The sequence below is a fragment of the Lactuca virosa genome, chromosome 2, assembly GCF_052849685.1.
Source record: "Lactuca virosa cultivar CGN04683 chromosome 2, Lactuca_virosa_CGN04683_v6, whole genome shotgun sequence".
Lineage (NCBI taxonomy): Eukaryota > Viridiplantae > Streptophyta > Magnoliopsida > Asterales > Asteraceae > Lactuca > Lactuca virosa.
The window spans coordinates 205,733,581-205,752,352 of record NC_136427.1 but is presented as its reverse complement, the minus strand read 5'-3'; the positions used below and the strand labels follow the sequence as shown (position 1 = coordinate 205,752,352).

At 30.8% G+C, this 18,772-nt stretch overlaps 2 protein-coding genes across 2 annotated transcripts; both read right to left on the bottom strand.

The window, feature by feature from the left end:
* Positions 1 to 6,270: 6,270 nt before the first annotated feature.
* On the bottom strand, positions 6,271 to 8,684 carry LOC145160070 (GTP binding protein). The gene is made up of 6 exons (XM_079079143.1): positions 8,505 to 8,684; positions 7,829 to 7,889; positions 7,594 to 7,729; positions 7,196 to 7,505; positions 6,987 to 7,115; positions 6,271 to 6,904 (listed from the first exon to the last, which is right to left on the bottom strand). Exons 1-6 carry the CDS (start codon positions 8,605 to 8,607, stop codon positions 6,477 to 6,479), a joined length of 1,167 nt encoding a protein of 388 aa, XP_078935269.1. The 5' UTR covers positions 8,608 to 8,684; the 3' UTR covers positions 6,271 to 6,476.
* A 4,634-nt stretch (positions 8,685 to 13,318) lies between these two features.
* LOC145158165 (uncharacterized) lies at positions 13,319 to 14,568 on the bottom strand. Its single transcript, XM_079077098.1, has 5 exons — positions 14,524 to 14,568; positions 14,253 to 14,335; positions 14,186 to 14,192; positions 13,839 to 13,916; positions 13,319 to 13,699 (listed from the first exon to the last, which is right to left on the bottom strand). Exons 1-5 carry the CDS (start codon positions 14,566 to 14,568, stop codon positions 13,319 to 13,321), a joined length of 594 nt encoding a protein of 197 aa, XP_078933224.1.
* Between the last annotated feature and the right edge of the window lie 4,204 nt (positions 14,569 to 18,772).

The following is an 18,772-nucleotide window of genomic DNA, read 5'->3' as shown; positions in this document are numbered from 1 at the left end:
GACAACCATGATAATTACTTAAAGAAATTTGGATACTCACCATAATATTTGATAAGACAAACACCATGGCACATGCTTTGATGGGTACTTATGGTAGGATCCCACTTGTGGTTGGGGTGAGGGGCTAAGGCTTATCTTGCATAGTTGCATTAAAAGTTGTAAAAAGAAAGCATGTTACCAGTGTTTAGATAAATATTTGGAAGATAAAATTTGGAACTTTAAAAAGGAGAAAATAGAGCCAAAAAGGTTGGCTCAATACTCAATAGATATTTAAAGATGCTCCACGTACATGTAAACAAAGCCCCTTAACATGCAACATGCCTACAAAAAGGTCCATTTTTGTTATCATCCTTTTTACCCACTTGCTAGGCTAAAAGCCTAAAAATATCAATATGAGACTCCACTCATTAGGGTAAGCAAAAATCTGAAAAACCAATCGAAAGTAAATTAAAAAAATAATAACAAAACAAAACAAATAAAACTTTTGTTATTAAACTATGTTGCTTAGATATATTGATTAATTAATATCATAAATAAGTAACGGATTTTTTTCAATAAAATTATTATTTTTAAAGTACCATAAGAAGGTAACTAATCAAAACTTTATGTTAACAAAGTACCATTATTTTCATAATATTTTATAAAAAACATAACTATAAAATTAACCTAAGTTAATATAGAATGAGACAATGAGTTAGGATTTTAGATATTGAGAAAGCATACTTGCTTATTGAAAACCAATTCGTTTAATTAGAACTTTAGACCAACCCAAGATTTTAAACCAAACCCATGATGAACGACCTACACTCACCCTACCGGTGATTATGATTTATTTGAACTTTTGGAAGTTATATTTTGCTTTTTATTCGAAATAGGAAAGGATCACAATATTATATATATATATATATATATATATATATATATATATATATATATATATATATATATATATATATATATATATATATAATAACCATTCGTTGAATTTGAAGTTTGAGATCTATAACTTCTTAAGAAAATAACAAATTGAATAGTTTTATCCACTTGGAATTACTGGAATTACTTGTTAGTTGTGACCATAGTTTTAGTTCATTTGAATGTTAAGCAAGTGTTGAGTCATTACTTATATCTTTTATGCTAGTTTACACCAACAATTAATTTTACTGCTAAAACTTTTTTTATAGATAGGGTTAAATAATCAACTTTAATAATAAAGTTTAGGAATAAATATAACTAAAGTAACCTTTAAAAAAGACAAAAAAAAATCTTATATTAATCTAGGTCTGGCAATAGAGCGGGTTTTGATCCTGATCCGATCCAAACCCCTTATGAATTATATGAGTTTGGAGCATAGTTTTTGATTCGTTTACCCGTTAACGATCCATACCCGCTAACCCTTTTATTAAAAGGGTCGGGTAGGGATCATCACCGATCCGCTCCATTATAACCCGCCCCGTATAAATTTTAGAATTATACATTTATATTTTATCATATCTAAAGAGTAATTTTAATTCTAATCGAAAGTCTAAAGGGCAAAAGCCAAATACCAAACTATTTTTACATAGGACTCAAGGAGTCGACTTCTAGACTTCCAGTCTTTTACTAAGAATCATGGTATCATTTCATTAATATTTCATCAAACAATCACTAATTTTATTTATAAATCAATAAAGCCATTTATCAACCGCAAGAAAGTTTTCAATTAAAATTCTCTATCAACACATTCCATATTCAAAAATCAATCAAAAGTCACTACAATAGTGATTTTAATTCCAATTAAAAGTCATCGGGTATGTAATGCATTTTTAAAATAAACATTTGCGTTTGATTATTCAAAAAACCAACAGGTTACGGGGCGGGTTTGAATATCTGTTGATTCGGTGGATAAGGGTATGAGTTTGATTATTCAAAACCATGCGAGTTACGGAGCAGGTTTGGATCATATTTTAAAATGTGTTAAACGGGTTTGGATCAAGGTCGATTCACTCCAAACTCGCCCCATTGCCAGGTCTAATTAACCTCCTTTTTAAGTTTTAACCCTAAATTAACAAACTTTTCTTTTATCTAAAAACAAATAGAATAAACCACCGTCAAGGCAATCGATTAGAGGCGTGGGGTCACTAATGGCACAAAACCTAGCACTTCTGAAAAAATGGTTTTGGAGACTTAAAACTGACTTGAGTGGTATATGGAAAGAATGTATCGTGAGTATACACAACCTGATCAGAAAACCAATCAAATATTTGGCAAAGCAATTGATTAGAGGTGTATGGTGCAATATAGCCAAGGCGATTAATGGTCTCCAATAAGTAAACATCGACTGCCATTCTCTATTAACATCTGACAAAAAAGACAGATGATTGGGTGTGGGGTCACTAATGGCACAAAACCTAACACTTCTCACGAAATGGTTTTGGAGACTTAAAACTGACTTGAGTGGTATATGAAAAGAATGTATCGTGAGTATACACAACTTGATCAGAAAACCAATCAAATATTTGGCAAAGCAATCGATTAGAGGTGTATGGTGCAATATAGCCAAGGCGATTAATGGTCTCCAAGAAGTAAACATCGACTGTCATTCTCTATTCTCACCAATTATGGGGTCTAATACTCAAATTCTGTTTTGGTTGGATAATTGGTGTGGCTCAGACACTTTCAAAAAAAATTCCCTCTCTTATATGAGTTAGAGTTTGTTAAAAAACGGCATGTTACTGAAAGAGTAGAAGATGCAAACTTCAAATGGAAATGGAAATCCTCTCTTCGTGGTGAGGCGGTGCTTTCAGAATTCATGAAGCTTTGTTCGATTCTAAACAACATCAGAATCACACCAACCCCCTTGGGACTTAAGTTCAATCTTAATACGGATGGTATTTACACAGTTAACACATTAAGAAGGTGCATTGACTCCACGAGAATACCATATAATGGTTTGGTAATTGATTGCTCAAAAAATATCCCACTAAAAGTTAGATGCTTTGTATGGCGTGCAACGCAAAATAAGATACCAGTGGCAACCACACTTGTGAGGAGAGGTTTAACAGCCCATTCTGACATTTGCATTTTATGTGGGGAAGAGCATGAAACGGTTGATCATGTATTAGTCAGTTGCAAAATGGTGGATGAGATACACGACTGGATCTTTAAATGGTGTAGTTTACCAAAAAGGCGATTCCTGAATATTGAAGAATTTCTCGACTTTGCTGCCTCTTAGGGAAATTGCCCTAAGAAAAGGTCGATACTCAACTAAATTTTCTACTGCATGCTTTAGCACATTTGGAAGGCAAGGAATAATAAGGCGTTTAATAAGGTGATCACCACTTTAACAAAGATTGTAGATGCCATTATCTCTCAATCATTTTCGTGGCTTAAACACAGGAGTTCCAAAATGAGTTGTAGTTGGATTGATTGGTGCATCTCACTTTTTATTTTCTGTTAACTCCATTGTATCTATCTATGTACCTTGTCCACATTTTTTCTTAGCAACTTGCTAAGCGTGTGACTTTATTTATAATATTTTCCGTTTCAAAAAAAAAAACCACCATCAATGATAACTTGAGATTTAAACACTTCACAAATAAGATGATGTCATTTTCAAATCCCAATAGCTTTAAGAAAAACTCGTGATTGGTGTGGAGGGGAATTGTTATACCTCGGTAATGGGTTCTGTTCATTCCAGAATAAGTAAGTACCAGAATCCTATAGGATTGGGTGGTCCTCCCTTCAAAATAAATTGTAATTAATTACAAAATGCCTAATATTTGACCTTTTTCGTTATAAACTTAAGCTTTGTTTTTTTTTCAAGGAAATCATTAGAAGTGTTGTACATTTTTGGTTTGTTTAATTTAGCACAAGTTAACAACCGGTTGTCGACATTTCCTATGTGGCATGCATGATGCAACCTCATCATTTATTGTTTTGTTTTACAAAAACCTATATTTTGGCATTTTTTTTATTTACGTTAGTTTTTATGTAAAGATGTTCAGTATACTTGAATTTTATCCATATAAGTGATTGTCATAACTATAATGTTGAGAGAGAGAGAGAGAGCCAATCAAGGAACATACTTGTGTATGGTGTTATCTATGACATAACTTACATATTGTTGCTAAGAATGAAAGAAGAACATGTTAACATGCATGATGGTTTACATTGATAAAAGAATAATTGGAAAATATGAAAGATTTTTATAATTTTACAATTACAACATCATAACACTATAAAATGGGGCAAAAGTGAACTCACAAAGGTGTGAGCCTTTATTATGAATTACATAACTAATTATGGAAATAAGATTCTTATATGTTACTGAGGGTTAATTAAAAATTCTGATTTTTCCGAATTAAATCTTAACTTATTTTTTCTACAAAAACATTTATATTTTTCTAGTTTTTCAGTTTGGTTATTTCAAGAGGTTTATTAGTAATCTTTCGGTTTTACATAAGGATCTAGGTTTTTTCATATAACAAAAAAATTATGCTTAATCTGAAAAATTTAGAAAATGTAAGGGCCAAATCAAAGAAATGGAAACATGTAAGGGTTCATTTAGAAAGAAAATAATGAGGTTTAATCCAAAAAAACTATATATATATATATATATATATATATATATATATATATATATATATATATATATATATATATATTCAGGTTCATTTGAGACCATGCTAATTTTGTGAGACCGTGAGACCAAATCTAAAAATAACTTTAAAATGCAAAATAAAAGAAAAAATCCAAAAATTCTTTTTTTAATTATTATTTTCGGAACTTTAATTACCTAAAAAAAATATTAAAAAAATAAAAAATAAATAAATAAAATTACCGTTTTTTTTTTTTTGAAAAATACGTGAAATATTCTAATAGAATATTACACTGTAAATATTCTAATGTGATTTTTAGAATGTTAGAATATTATACTAGATTTCTCGGATATGTAGAATGTTCTATTATTCTACTAGAATATGTAAAAAAAGTTTTTTTATTATTTATTATTTATTTTTTTTGGTATTTTTTTGGAAAATATAAATTCCGAAAATAATATTTGAAAAAAAATTTCGAAAATTTTTAATTATTTTGCATTTTAAAAATGTTTTTTGTTTTATCTACCAAATGAATGGCTAGGATTGCGTCTCACGGTCTCACAAAATTAGGTCGTCTCACATGAACCTAACCCTATATATATATATATATATATATATATATATATATATATATATATATATATATATATATACCGTTAGTTTATGTACTTAAATAATAATGATATCGGGATTCTTGAGATATTACAAGAGTGTGATAATTATATAAGGTGTAGTATTAGTTACTGAAATTTGAAGACAAATTGTAAACAAGGTCAAAATGAAATTTAAATATCAAGTTCCAAGTATATGAATATGAATAGAATTGTCGGTGATTAGGGTTTAGACTCAAGGTTTTTAGGTTTTAGATTAGACTACTTATGTATTCCTATTTATATGAGGTTTAACCTTCACTATTAATCAAACAATCTATTCTCTTACATGGTATCAAAACTCTAGGTTAAAACTATACTGCTAACCACAACCCGCAACTGCCGCCTTCCACCTCCGACGACCTTCTCTAGTAGTCGTTAGATGTGTCTTCCCTGTCTATTTTTTCCCCTCTCAAATCTTTTCTCCTCTATCTCCTCCTAAAGAAAACATCTCTCAAATAACCGTTTTGTTGCATCTATTTCTAACCGCTAAAGTCGTCATCACCGTCGCTGCCTCAAGATCTAGCCGCCGCCGTCGTCACTACTGCCGATACGTCGTTCTTGATCTTTGTCGGCCTCCCTCTTCTATCTTTTATCTTTTATCTCAAATCTTTGGAAAGATATTGAAGCATGTAGTGAAATGAAGGAACCAAAGAACATGTTGAATACCCTTCCAAAATAGCTTTGGAAATCAGTCCTGCGGGGATCATTTTAGTGTTTTCTAGTTCTAAAGTGTAATCAACTTTTTAATTTCATGTATTTAAACGGAAATGAAATGAGATGTTACAATAGTTTGATAATTACATAAGGTGTACTATTACTTGGTGAAATTTGGAGACAATATGTAAACAATTTCTCCAGAAATTCATGTTTGATCAGGTTATATATATTTTTCTTAATGGAAAACTATAAAGATTGCGATTTAATAATTAAGAACAAATTTATGCATGTATATCGTCTCTAATAAACACTTTTATTCCAGCTACCACATATAAGCTATTTTGGCCAAACATACTGATAATCACTTCAAAACACAAACACATCCAAACACCCAATAAATAACAAACAAAAGTAGATATACAATTTGTGTACAACATCAAGTACCACTTTTTTCCTTCAACACAACTTACCAAAAATTCTTTCTAGAGACAAAAGCACTTGAATCTAAACACAACATAAATGATAAACCAAATGAAAAATAAATGAAAAAACCACATCTTTCTTTATATCATTAACAATATTCATATCACTCATCTATTTCTCCTTCATCACCACTACTATCTCCAAACATTGAAGCCATTTTCATGGCCAAATTTGCAGCCATTTCTCTTCTCTGAAAATCAGGCATCAACCTCAAACTGTCACGCACGTTTCCAATCTCAGACATCAACTGTTCCATATTCTCAACTTCAAACACCTTTCCACCATCATCATCATTATCATTACCTTCATTTGCTTTTTCATTATCAATTTCTTCTTGCAATTTAGATGTTGATGTTGATGTTGATGGCTGCATATCTACCTTGATTTCTCTTTCATTGTTTATAATTGATTCTGAGGTATCTTTAGTTGCAGAAACCCATGATACATCTGAATCATCCCATTGTTCTTCTATAGATCCAGCTGATAAGATTTCATATTCGAATTCATAGTTGGGTTCTTCATCTGATGAATCTGGAATCAAAGAATGGGAAGAAAAAAAATGTTAACTTTTTGAATTTTTTGATGTTTCTATAAATAAAGTTTGAATGCAAACCTTCTTGTTGAGGTAATGAAGGTTGACTTATAGTTTGACCGGATTTCAAGATCATTCCAGGCCACATATGAGCAGATAAAGCCCCAAGAAGTCTCTCAACACCTTGTGAATCACCATCAACTGACAAACCTGCAATAAAATGAAAAATAATCAAAAACCCTAAAATACAAAATACATTTTTTACCTAATTAAAATTTATACAATCTTACATTTGTCAAACTGAGGATTTGATGCACAAGCTTCAATGTATTCAATGTTATGTTCCAAACACCATTCCATACAAGATTTCTTAATCTCTAATGATGATGATGATGATGATGATTCATCTTCCAATAAGCTACTTCCTTCAGTTTCTTCAATTCCATATTCTGATGACTGATTGAGTACATGTCTTCTGTATTCAATATGAGCAGAATGGCCAACAACAAGATCTGCTTTGTTCCCAATGCATAGCAAGATGTCAAATTTCCCAATATCATTGCATGAAACCCATTTTTTAAGTTCTGAAAATGATGATTGCTGCATGAAATTGGTGTGAAGGAATCAATTTTTCTATCATGATTATGATTGAAAGATTAATGTATTGAGAGAAGGAGTGAAGGCTAACATTATTTAAGTCAAAAACCATCACTAAGGCAGTTATTTGATCAAACATTGGCACCCCTGTGATTGAAAATTCATTAAATAAATGAGCCATCCACATTGAGACATCGGCTGTGTAATATTTTGTGTTGATTGTCCACCTGAAAGTTAATATAAACATAAACAATTTTATGAAAAAAAATATATAAACATAACAGAATCCACCATAATGCCTTGAATGAATTGTGTTACCTACTTACCCATAAGCAAGAACCTCTGAAGATGAGTCAGAGTCATCTTCAAAGTCTACAGATAGTAATCCTGCAGCATGCAAGTAGATATTTTAGTTAGAAATGGCACTTAAAAACAGAGTAAATCACCTATCGTTATATGTATAAAGAAATGTCTCAATAGAATGAATCTGGAGGCAAAAAACTAAAACATCTATTTCAATTTGGAACTTGAAAAGTACTAGATCTAGTTTTCTGTATCAAGAGGGGATACTAAGTAGGGGGAGAAATGATTAATCAACAAGAAGGATTCTAATCATAAGAAATCATGTACATTTTTTATCCAAAAATGCAGTTTTGGATCAGGAATGTAAAGTGAAGAAATCAAAAGCTGAGAGTTTAAAACTCCAAGGAGGTAGGGTAGGTTTTTACAAACCTTTACACAACTATAATTCATTTAATTCGTGAAAACTATGAGCAAATAAATCAACTTGAAAGCTTAACCTAAGTCTTTAGGAACTAAATTTAACCCTAATAATCTCCGATGTAGCTTGAAATAACACTAATTAAACAAACAAATAAGCGATATGAATTGTAGAAGTGACTTCTCATTGCGATCGGAAGATTAACATAGAAATGGTGTACATTAAGTGACAAATCAATTATAGCAGTGAAAGAAGAAAACATGAGGGATAAGAGTGGTTACGAGAGAGAAGGGTCCGTTTGCCGACGCCGGAGGAACCGATAACGAGTACACCAGATCGCTTGGCCAGCGAATCTTTGTCCACAACAACTGCAGTCGCATCCATCTTTCTCCAAGATCCGCAACTCAAATTCAGTATCGGAATGTTGTGCAATGATTTTTTCAGCTTTCACGAAGTGGTGTTTCTATATTCAAAGGGCTTTTTATTTTTATTTTTATTTTTATTTTTATTTTTTAGGGGCAAGTATAGAAGATTTTGAAGACAAAGTGAGAAAAAAAACATGAAAATAATCGAAAAGAGAAAAATATTATTTTTTAAAGTTGAGTTTAAAGTAAAAAAAAAAAATTTGAACGGTAAAAGATTATATTAAAATAAAAGTCAGCGGACAGCTAGAGCAAATACAAAAAGTCTAGACAACAAAAACTAAAAGACTCCGACAAAGGAACAAGAAAAAACACTAAAAGCCGATCAAATTTGAAATCCCCAAAGGCAGCAATCGACTACGGAAAAGCACCAAAAACAGCAACCAAACTTTAGGGGAACACCTAGTTTCCTTCCACCTTAGCAAACAACAGCATGACAATCCATCATATGTAACATCAATATACAAGATGGTATACACATTCCACAACCTCGCGACCACCATGACGTCACGAGATGGTGTGCACAGTCGTTGTGGCCTGTCACCATAGCAACGAAGCCCCGTCGTGAAAGATATTTTGAATGATCTTATATGAACCACATCCTACATCCTGACTCACATGATATGGACCCTCATGTACATAAAACCATTGTTTTAAAGTTTATTCAGCACACCCTAAGAAAAAAAAGAGCAAAATAAGATTGTTGCATGGGATTGACTTTACTAGGCTATCCGGTATGGATACACTTGAAGACATAGCCACCTCATCAAAACTCCCCTCCACCAACACCATTACAGCCCAAAGGGGGTGTTTTCACGCGTAGAGAAAAGATATACAAAGAAGAAGAAGAGGAAGAAGAAGGAGGGAGAAACGTTCGTTAAGACTCATGAAGCAACCTAATCAACAAAACAACTACGGAAGAATAGGATGGTGTTCATGCGTGAATTGGCCCTTCCACGTCAGATTTCATGCATGTAATCATATCCATACCGGAAGGCCTCTATTGGTTAAGTAAAGTAGGACCCTTGTTGTATTTGTGGTAATCAAAAGTTATGCCTTTTCAAATGTAATATTCAAAGTAATTGATCTCAAACACTTACGGTATGAGTAAATTGAGGTTTTTCATTGTTTGATTTACTTGAGTTATTTACACATTATAATGTTACTCGAGTACTTGTATTATCACTAGTTAAACAACTTTACATAAGGGTTTTTCTTTCTTTTTTCTTTTTGTTGGCAAATGGCCATGTTACCATGTTTTCAATCAAGATTCATCATGTAGGAACAAAGGATGTCTTGACATAAACTAAATAAGTTCACCACCAAATGGCAGTGAACAAAAGATTTACTATAGAATAATGAGTAACTTTTTCCATTATATAGTTTTTATTTAATTTTAAAAACTAATTAGCATAAATAATAAAAGAGAAAGAGACAAGGTTAGCTAATTCACTAAAGTTTTTTCAAGATTTACATTAAAAAAAATAGGTATTTTTCACAAATAGCCAACATTTTTGTAGTCTTCACCTGCGAAATAACAATTTGGACTGTAAAATTGTCAAAATGACGTCATTTTGATGAAATAAATTTACTTTTTGATGTTTTTTTTTTAGGTTTGACTTGTGAAAATGCAAAAAATAAATAAATAAAATATTTTTTGATAGGAATTTTTCAAGACCATTTTCATAGTAATAATAAAAAATACTGAAGTCTCACTGCGAAATTACTGTTCGCATGCAAAAAAATCTTTTTTCTTTTGTTAGTAATCTTGAAAGACTACTTTCACAAACAAAAAAAAAAAACAGATTTATATTGTTAAAATAAAATGTTATACTAAAAGATATTATATATATATATATATATATATATATATATATATATATATATATATATATATATATAAAGAAGGGTTATTTGGAAAACAAAAAAACCCTAAAAATGCATAAAAAAAATACTTAGAGATCACAAAACTTTTTTTTGAATTTTTTTTTTGAAAAAATCACAGCTTCTATACAAATTAACTGAAAAAAATTTTGAAAAAAAAAATTGATTTATTATTATTTTTTTCAGCGAATTTTAAGAAAAAGCTACGATTATTTATGAAAAAAATTCAAAAAAAACAGTTTTGTGATCTCTAAGTATTTTTTAATGCATTTTTATGATTTTTAGGGTTTTATTAGTGTTTTTTGTTTTCCATAGAACCTAAACTTTTATATATATATATATATATATATATATATATATATATATATATATATATATATATATATATATATATATATATGATTTAAAATGAAAAAAAAATGTCTTCATTACTCAGGCCCATCCCATTTAACAACCCATATATCCATTTTGCAGCCCATGAATAATTTCGCACGAAATTTATGAGAACTTCAACAAAGGAAGACGAAGACAACAATTATAATACGAATCACTTGCTAATTACATACAGAGAAATTAAATATCCTCGTCCTTTTTGTTCTTACTATCCTCCTACCCAGTGGCGAGTATATATAGGCCCAATGTAGGTCACTTGACCCACCTAAATTCTTTTCTTTTATAACAAATAATATATAAAAAATAAATGTGACCTACCTTAAATTTTATGAGTGAACCACTTTGACAAAAATATTAAGATAAAACAAGACTTGTTTTGCCCATGTTTTATATCTAGTAACACAAATATCTAGTTCACTTAGAATATTACCTATTAAGAAATAACTCAATACAACTTAAAATTATATTAAAAAAAAACACGATCTTGAATATTGATTCATCGTTCAAGCGTCGGCCCTCAACATTACGTACGAACGGAGACGTAAGTAGCAAAAAAAACTTTAACTCTCCACGGTCGCCATCGTTGTTCACTACCAACCCGACCCGCTAATAATAATTTTTTGTACTCTTTCATATTATCGGTTTAGTTTAAATAGTGAACTATATGAGTTTTTGTTCTAGACTCGCCACTGCTCCTACCTATTTTACTACCTATTTTAGATGACAACAAGTGTTATTAAATTTAATTTAATTTAAATTTGATTGGGATCTTAAATTTATATATTTGTCATCACTTAAATAGGTATGAAGAAAAATATAAACAAAAGTTAGGAGGATATTTAATTTCTCAAATAGAGAAATTAGGAGGATATTTAATTTCTCTATTAGACAAAATGTTGTAGTTATAAATATAAAGGGTCGGCCTTGTAAGGTGTGCTTATGAACAAGACCCACTAAAATCTATGGGCCAACTTTATTTTATTCTTTTGCATTGTGTATTATTTTTTTGGCCCAAATCATATTAGGTTAGGAATATATCAGCCGTCAGGTGAGAATAATCAGAATCGCCGCAAGATGATGAGCGAGAATCATAATTTTTTTCGAGAGAAATAAACATCGCTTTGATTCCTACATTCTCGTTGATTACTGATGGCTAGTGAGTCGTTTAGACTCCATGGCAACATCGGTCTCTTTGCTTCCTTCTTCATAAGCTTTGACTTCTTACTTCTTATTTTTACCCACTGCTTCATCAATACTCAAAAATTAATGAATCACAAACAAATCGGGAAGCCTTATTACTTCAAAATCCGAAAATCAGAACTTCACAAGAAAATTGACGTTTATTTCAAAAATCAATAAACCATAATTCAAAATTCATAAGGTATGTTAATTCCTCATAATTTCTTTATAAAAAGTAAATAAGGTTTCTTTCTTTCATTCTTTCTCAAATTCCGAAACTTTGAGGTTTCGAAAATCAAAGTCAATCAAAATTTAATAAGAAAACAATCCTCTTGAGGTGTCAAAAATATGAAGGTTTATTCATAATTTTTTTTATCAAAACCTTTTTATTAGAAGCAAATCAGAGTATTTCTTTTCTGAAAATGTAATATAATATTTTTTTTATTATCAAAAGCAAATAAAAGTATTTCTTTTCTGAGAATGTAATATAACTTTAAATTTCTGATTTCTTCTTTGTAATTTGATTTTTACTTTCTAATTTAGGAGAAAGTAATAATGACATAATGTCGAGTACATAGGTGTTATACTTTACTACTTGAGTTTCAGAATCTAGAGCCAATAAGGAAATCTACAAATTGTTCACCACGGTTGAAAGCAACATTTTGGATAACGTTATTTATGGTATTATTGAAAAAGTTTGTTTCAACAGATATTAGAATTATTTTGTATGATAAAATTAATTTATGTATTTTGCAAATTGTTTTGCTTAAAATTTTAATCTTTCAAGGTTTAAGGTCTATATTTTGTTAAATTGCACAGAGCCTCCGAAATCTCGAGGCTGGCCCTGTGTGTGTATATATATATATATATATATATATATATATATATATATATATATATATATATATATATATATATATATATATATATCAAGGTTGCAGAAATCGCTCGACGGTAGCTTGGCGGTCGACTGGGGTTAAGGGATTAATCGGTCTCGACGGAGATTAATCGGAGATTAATCGGGGACCATTAATTATTAATAAAAAATTAATATAAAATAAGCAAATAACCATACAAAAAGTCATAAAATAAGCAAATAACCATACAAAAAGTCATAACTAGTATTTAAACATTGAAGTCATAATCCATCATATTACAAGTCCAAAATAAGTTTAATAATAATAAAAACACACATTTTCATACATTTAAATATTCTTCTAATCTTCAAGTTCTTCCACTATTTTAACTCCATCTGACTCATATTCATATTCTTCAAACACTTGCTCCTCATTCTCGGATTCGAAATCTTCATCATAAAGTTCTCTTGTTGTTGAACTTTTACGGGGTACTTGATTATCATTAGTCTCGAGAGCTTCATCAATCGCTTCCATAACTGATTCGGGGTCAACTTCATCTCCATCACCGTCATCTCCATCTATAATCCATTCTTGAGCCGAGTGAGAATCATTTGCTAAAAGCACTTCCAAAGTCCTATCTTTTCTCTTTTTGTTTTTTTCCATTAGATTAGCATTGAATTGAACATAAACAAGATTGTTCAATCTGTTTGTCTCCAATCTATTTCGTTTCTTCGTATGTACCTATAAAATTACACATAACAAAAGGTTAAAAACATTCTTGATATTTAAACATTACAACTTTATAACTAACTGCTTCAAACGTGCTCCAATTTCTTTCACAACCCGATGAGCTACTAGTTAAAGAAAGAATATTCATTACAATCTTTTTCAAATGAGAACCGATGGCGGTTGATCCCACCGATGGTGAAGTTGAATTTTTAGATGTCATGATTGAACACTGTTATACATACCAAAAAAATACATCAGAAATATACAACATAAATCATAAATTTTCAGCAGACATCAAAATATCACAGCAAAAATGTCAAGCTAATGTTTAGCTGTAATCTTGAAGAAGCATGTAGGCTTCTTTGAGAATATATTTTCTTTCTTTGTAAGTTTGTGGAAACTATGGAAACTATATTTAGCACATCAACAGTTAACATATTAGTCCTTTGTTATCTTTCCAAATGACAAATTCAAATTATATTCCAACACAACACAAACCTTGTTTCTAATATATTTATAATAAATTACTAAGAAAATAATTAAAAAAAGGAAATTTATGGCATACACTTGTGTCTCGTGTTTAACAGAAAAAAGGAAGCCATGAATATTGGCTTTTACATGTGCTACATAAACCCACATGGCCGGCCACTGTTTACAAATTCGAATATTGTTTCAACTTTCAAGAATTAACAAATGAAATCAATTCTAAACAAGATTCTAAAACGAAAGAACAAATCAATTGTATAACATTATCGGAAGTGGACTTTCAATGAACAAACAAGAACTCGACTTTTTTAGGGGAGAAAAACGAACTTGGGTTAAGAGAAATTGCTAACCTGAAATACGAACGCCGCTGTCCCTGGAGGTTCACCGGTGGCCATTGGAGGTTTGTCGGAGTACGGTGGGCGTTGGCATCAGTTGTATCGTCGGGGTAGGCTTGCGTCGCTTCAATTTTTGAGAGAGAGCACAAAAACGGCTGATGAATATGACGATTTTAGGGTTAGACGAGTTTTTTGGAACTTTTTTGGAGCCTTTTTTTTTAATTTTGACCGAACTTTGACCTTTGACTTATTTTGACTTTCGTTGACCGTCAAGAGCGCCAAGACCGTCAAGCCCGTCGTTGACCGAAATTGACCAATTAACGCCAAGGACCCCTAATCCTAATCGGTTGTAGAACGCCAAGCGATTAATCCACGATTAATCCCGATTTCTGCAACCTTGATATATATATATATATATATATATATATATATATATATATATATATATATATATATATATATATATATATATATATATATATATATATATATATATATATATTAGAGTAAGATGTTCGTCAATGATTTTGAGTAGTTGATTATGTAATTCCTAATCTCATTCATTGAAAACAATTTGAATTTACCATCTAAAATTCTATCTTGTTAATTTCACACAAAAAATAGGGAATAACACGTTTATCATTTCAACTTTCTAAAATTCTCATGTTCTTCACATGCAAATCATGAAATAACTATCAAATAAAATTCAAAACACAAAGAAACATATGAATAACATCTAAACAAAGGAGCCATCTGAAATCTGAATAGCTTTTTGAAGATAAAACTTTTTTTTTCATTTGCACACCTTTTTTCTATTTCATGTTTCAACTATGCTATAAAAGTCTCTGAAGGCATTTGTAACTTATCATACTATTTCTTCTTGTTTCCCTAATATGAATATTCCCGGAGTATATAGGTTTGAAGAGTTATCAGAAAGGTTAGGAGATACTATAAAATCTTTGGCAGATAAACCCTCAGTGGGGCTTTTTTATATTCAACAACACATTCACAAGGCAACACCAAACATCATCAATCTCAGAAACAACAGTGTGTGTAAATCTCATGAAATAAGGGTATACACACAAGATTCAAAGGATTCAATCACAATGGTGAGATCAATGAAGCAATATGGATTCCCAATTGTCGATGACATGATTAAAGACATCACAAAATCTTTAGCTATCATGTCAATAAAAAACCAAAAATGAATTTTGATTAGCAGCAAATGAGTATCATGATTTCAAACAGGAAGAACCATGTGTACATAGATCCTTCATAGAGATTGTTGTAATAAATTATACAATCATGTGTGGGGATCCTTTAACTATAAAGATTATGTAAAGAGAAAGTTGACAACCCAACAATTATAATGAATCATTCTAGTTGTAAAATGGTAGGAAGCTATGAATGAGGAATTATGGGTCTTGGAATTAAATAAAATGGTAGATTGTTCTACTTCTGGTTGTTTGAAATGATCTCGAGATCAAACAAAAGGTTGATAATCAATTGAATGTTACAAAGTTATAATGTTAGTTGCCAAATGTTTCAATTAAAAAGAAGGTGTTAATTTTCCAATTCACCAATTACCAAACTTTTTACTCTCAAATTTTTGTTACCACTAGTATCACCAATTTCTTGGCTTTTATTACTATCAGATGTCAATAACACATTTCTGAAGGGAAACCTTGATGAAGTAGTGTATATGAAATTACCAAAGGTGATATGATTTTCAAGGGAATGGTTCTTCAAATGTCCCAATAGTATGCACAATACAAAAATCTCTATCTGGATTATGTTAAACATTAAGGCAATATTACGCAAAGTGTCCATCTTTCTTAATTTCAACAGGTTTTACTCAATCAAAGGCAAATTATTTTTCATTTCACAAAGGACAAGGACCTTATGTCACTTTTCTTATGTATGTGGATGACATAGTCCTTATCTTCTTTAAAGGAGATTAACGATGTTAAGTCACATTTGAATAATGAAATCAAGTGTAAAGATTTAGGTACATTAAATCATTTTTAGTTCTTGAAAAGGCTCACTCAAAGGATGGTTCTTCATTTATCACCATCAATATACATTCATTACAGGTTCTTGAAGATATCGGGATGTTAGTTGCTAAACTCGTTCAGTATCATGTGGATCCTAAATACATATCACCGATATTTGAAGGTGAACTTTTGGATGATAAACCTCAGTTTAGTTGATTGATAGGACGATTAATGTATCTCCCCTTTAAGAGCCCTAATATAACTTATGGTGTTCGTCGCCTTAGCCAATATGTTACAAATCTTCTTTTTCTCCCTTTATGATGGGAGCCTAGCGGTTGATGTGTTGCATTCCATAAAGGATGTTCACAGTCCGAACCTTGCACACCCACATATTGCTAGTTCTCTATGATTACTAGAAGGTGTGGTTTACCCTTTTTACAAATCCTTGTATTCATTACATGAATGATATCAATTATTTGTTATGGTTTTAAAATTTAATCCAAAAACAAGGCTTATTATAATCCATTGGACCACCATACAATCTTTAAGGCTTAAATCATTTAGTGATTCTGATTGGGCTGGTTGCCCTAATACACGTCGCTCAAATCATTCAACTTAAATCATTTAGTGATTCTAATCGGGCTGGTTGCCCTAATATACGTCCCTGAGTGGGTTTTTAAGTTTTTTTCTTAGGTAATCATTAATTTCTCAGAAGTCAAATAGACAATCAATTGTATCTCGTTCATAAGTTGAATATCATGCAATTGTCATTGTAACCACTCCAGTCCAGTGGTTTGGTTACAACATTTACACACTCATCATGATCTCACTCTCATATATAATACTTATGTCATTCAACCAACTTTGAATCCAAAATTTCATGAACAAACAAAGCATATCGAACTTGATTGTCACTTTATACATGGTAAAGTTCTTGATCGTACCACTAAGATGATGCCAATCAATCACCGATTTCAACTTCGTAACACTACTACTAAATTCCTGCCTCGTAATGTTTCCAATTATATCCAAAATAGCTCTTTAAAGCAATTTTTTCGGGTCATCGGGGCGTATTACTACTATATTTACGTGGATTAATAATTAAGTCGGTTTGTGGTTGTTATACAAGTTAGTTGCTGGTTGGTTTAATATCTTCTGAATTTTGCATACTTTTATATCATTTGGGATTAAAAATTAATCTTCTAAAGAGTCATCGATTTGGATTTGGTGTTTCTTATAAGGAAGTCATGGAGATGACGGCTTCTATGAATTATAAGGGGGATAAATTCCCTTTCAGTTATCTTGGAGTACTGCATAAAGGTTCAAATATGGTGAAAATTGTAAACTGGAAAATCATTATTAACCACTTTTCTAATAATTATTTCAAATATGAAATAATTATAGATGAAATAATAATTTAAGTACATTTTTAATATTTAATAATAATATACACACCAATATACGACAAACGCAATGTTGTTCCAATTATCACAGCAACCGAACAATTTAATGACTTGCAACGGTTATACACTTCTTGTGATGGAATAGACAAGGGCCAACCCCATCGTGATCAACACATGACCCCAACAAAAATTAAGAGTAACAAATATCCTATGTCCCCTAAACAAGTAAAAAAAAACTCATTTTTAGACGTATAACTTGGTCATTTTTTATTAGCATGTGTTTTCCCTTTTACATAAACAAAAACCTTTATAAAATTATCTTGGACTATCTAGTCTAACATTTAAGATATAACGTGATGCAACTACAAGTTGGTATTATTTTACTCGACATTACTATGTTTCAATTTATAATTTTGTAATAAGTGATGCATTCACGAAAGGATTCTACAAAGAATTCGAGACAAAACTTCTTTGCTTGCATTGCATTTTGATTACATCGACGCTTTGTTGTTATTGAGATTTATTGATGATTTTTTACAATGTAATTGTTACTACAATGTTTCTTCCCAAGTATTAAGCTTTTTATTTATCTTGATGAGTTTTTACAATGTAATTGTTAACACAACAATGTTCTGACGTTCACAACAACCGAACAATTTATTGACTTACAACGGTTATTATACCTTCTTCCCAATACACTTCTTTCTAATGATGGGATAGACACGTGGCCCCAACAAAAGTTAATAGTAACAAAATTTCCATGTCCCCTAAAAGATTTTATTTCAAAACATTTTTTTTAACATTTATTGCAACTTATAATTTCATTTATGCAAATGGAAACCAAAAGTAACAAGTACACATCAACAA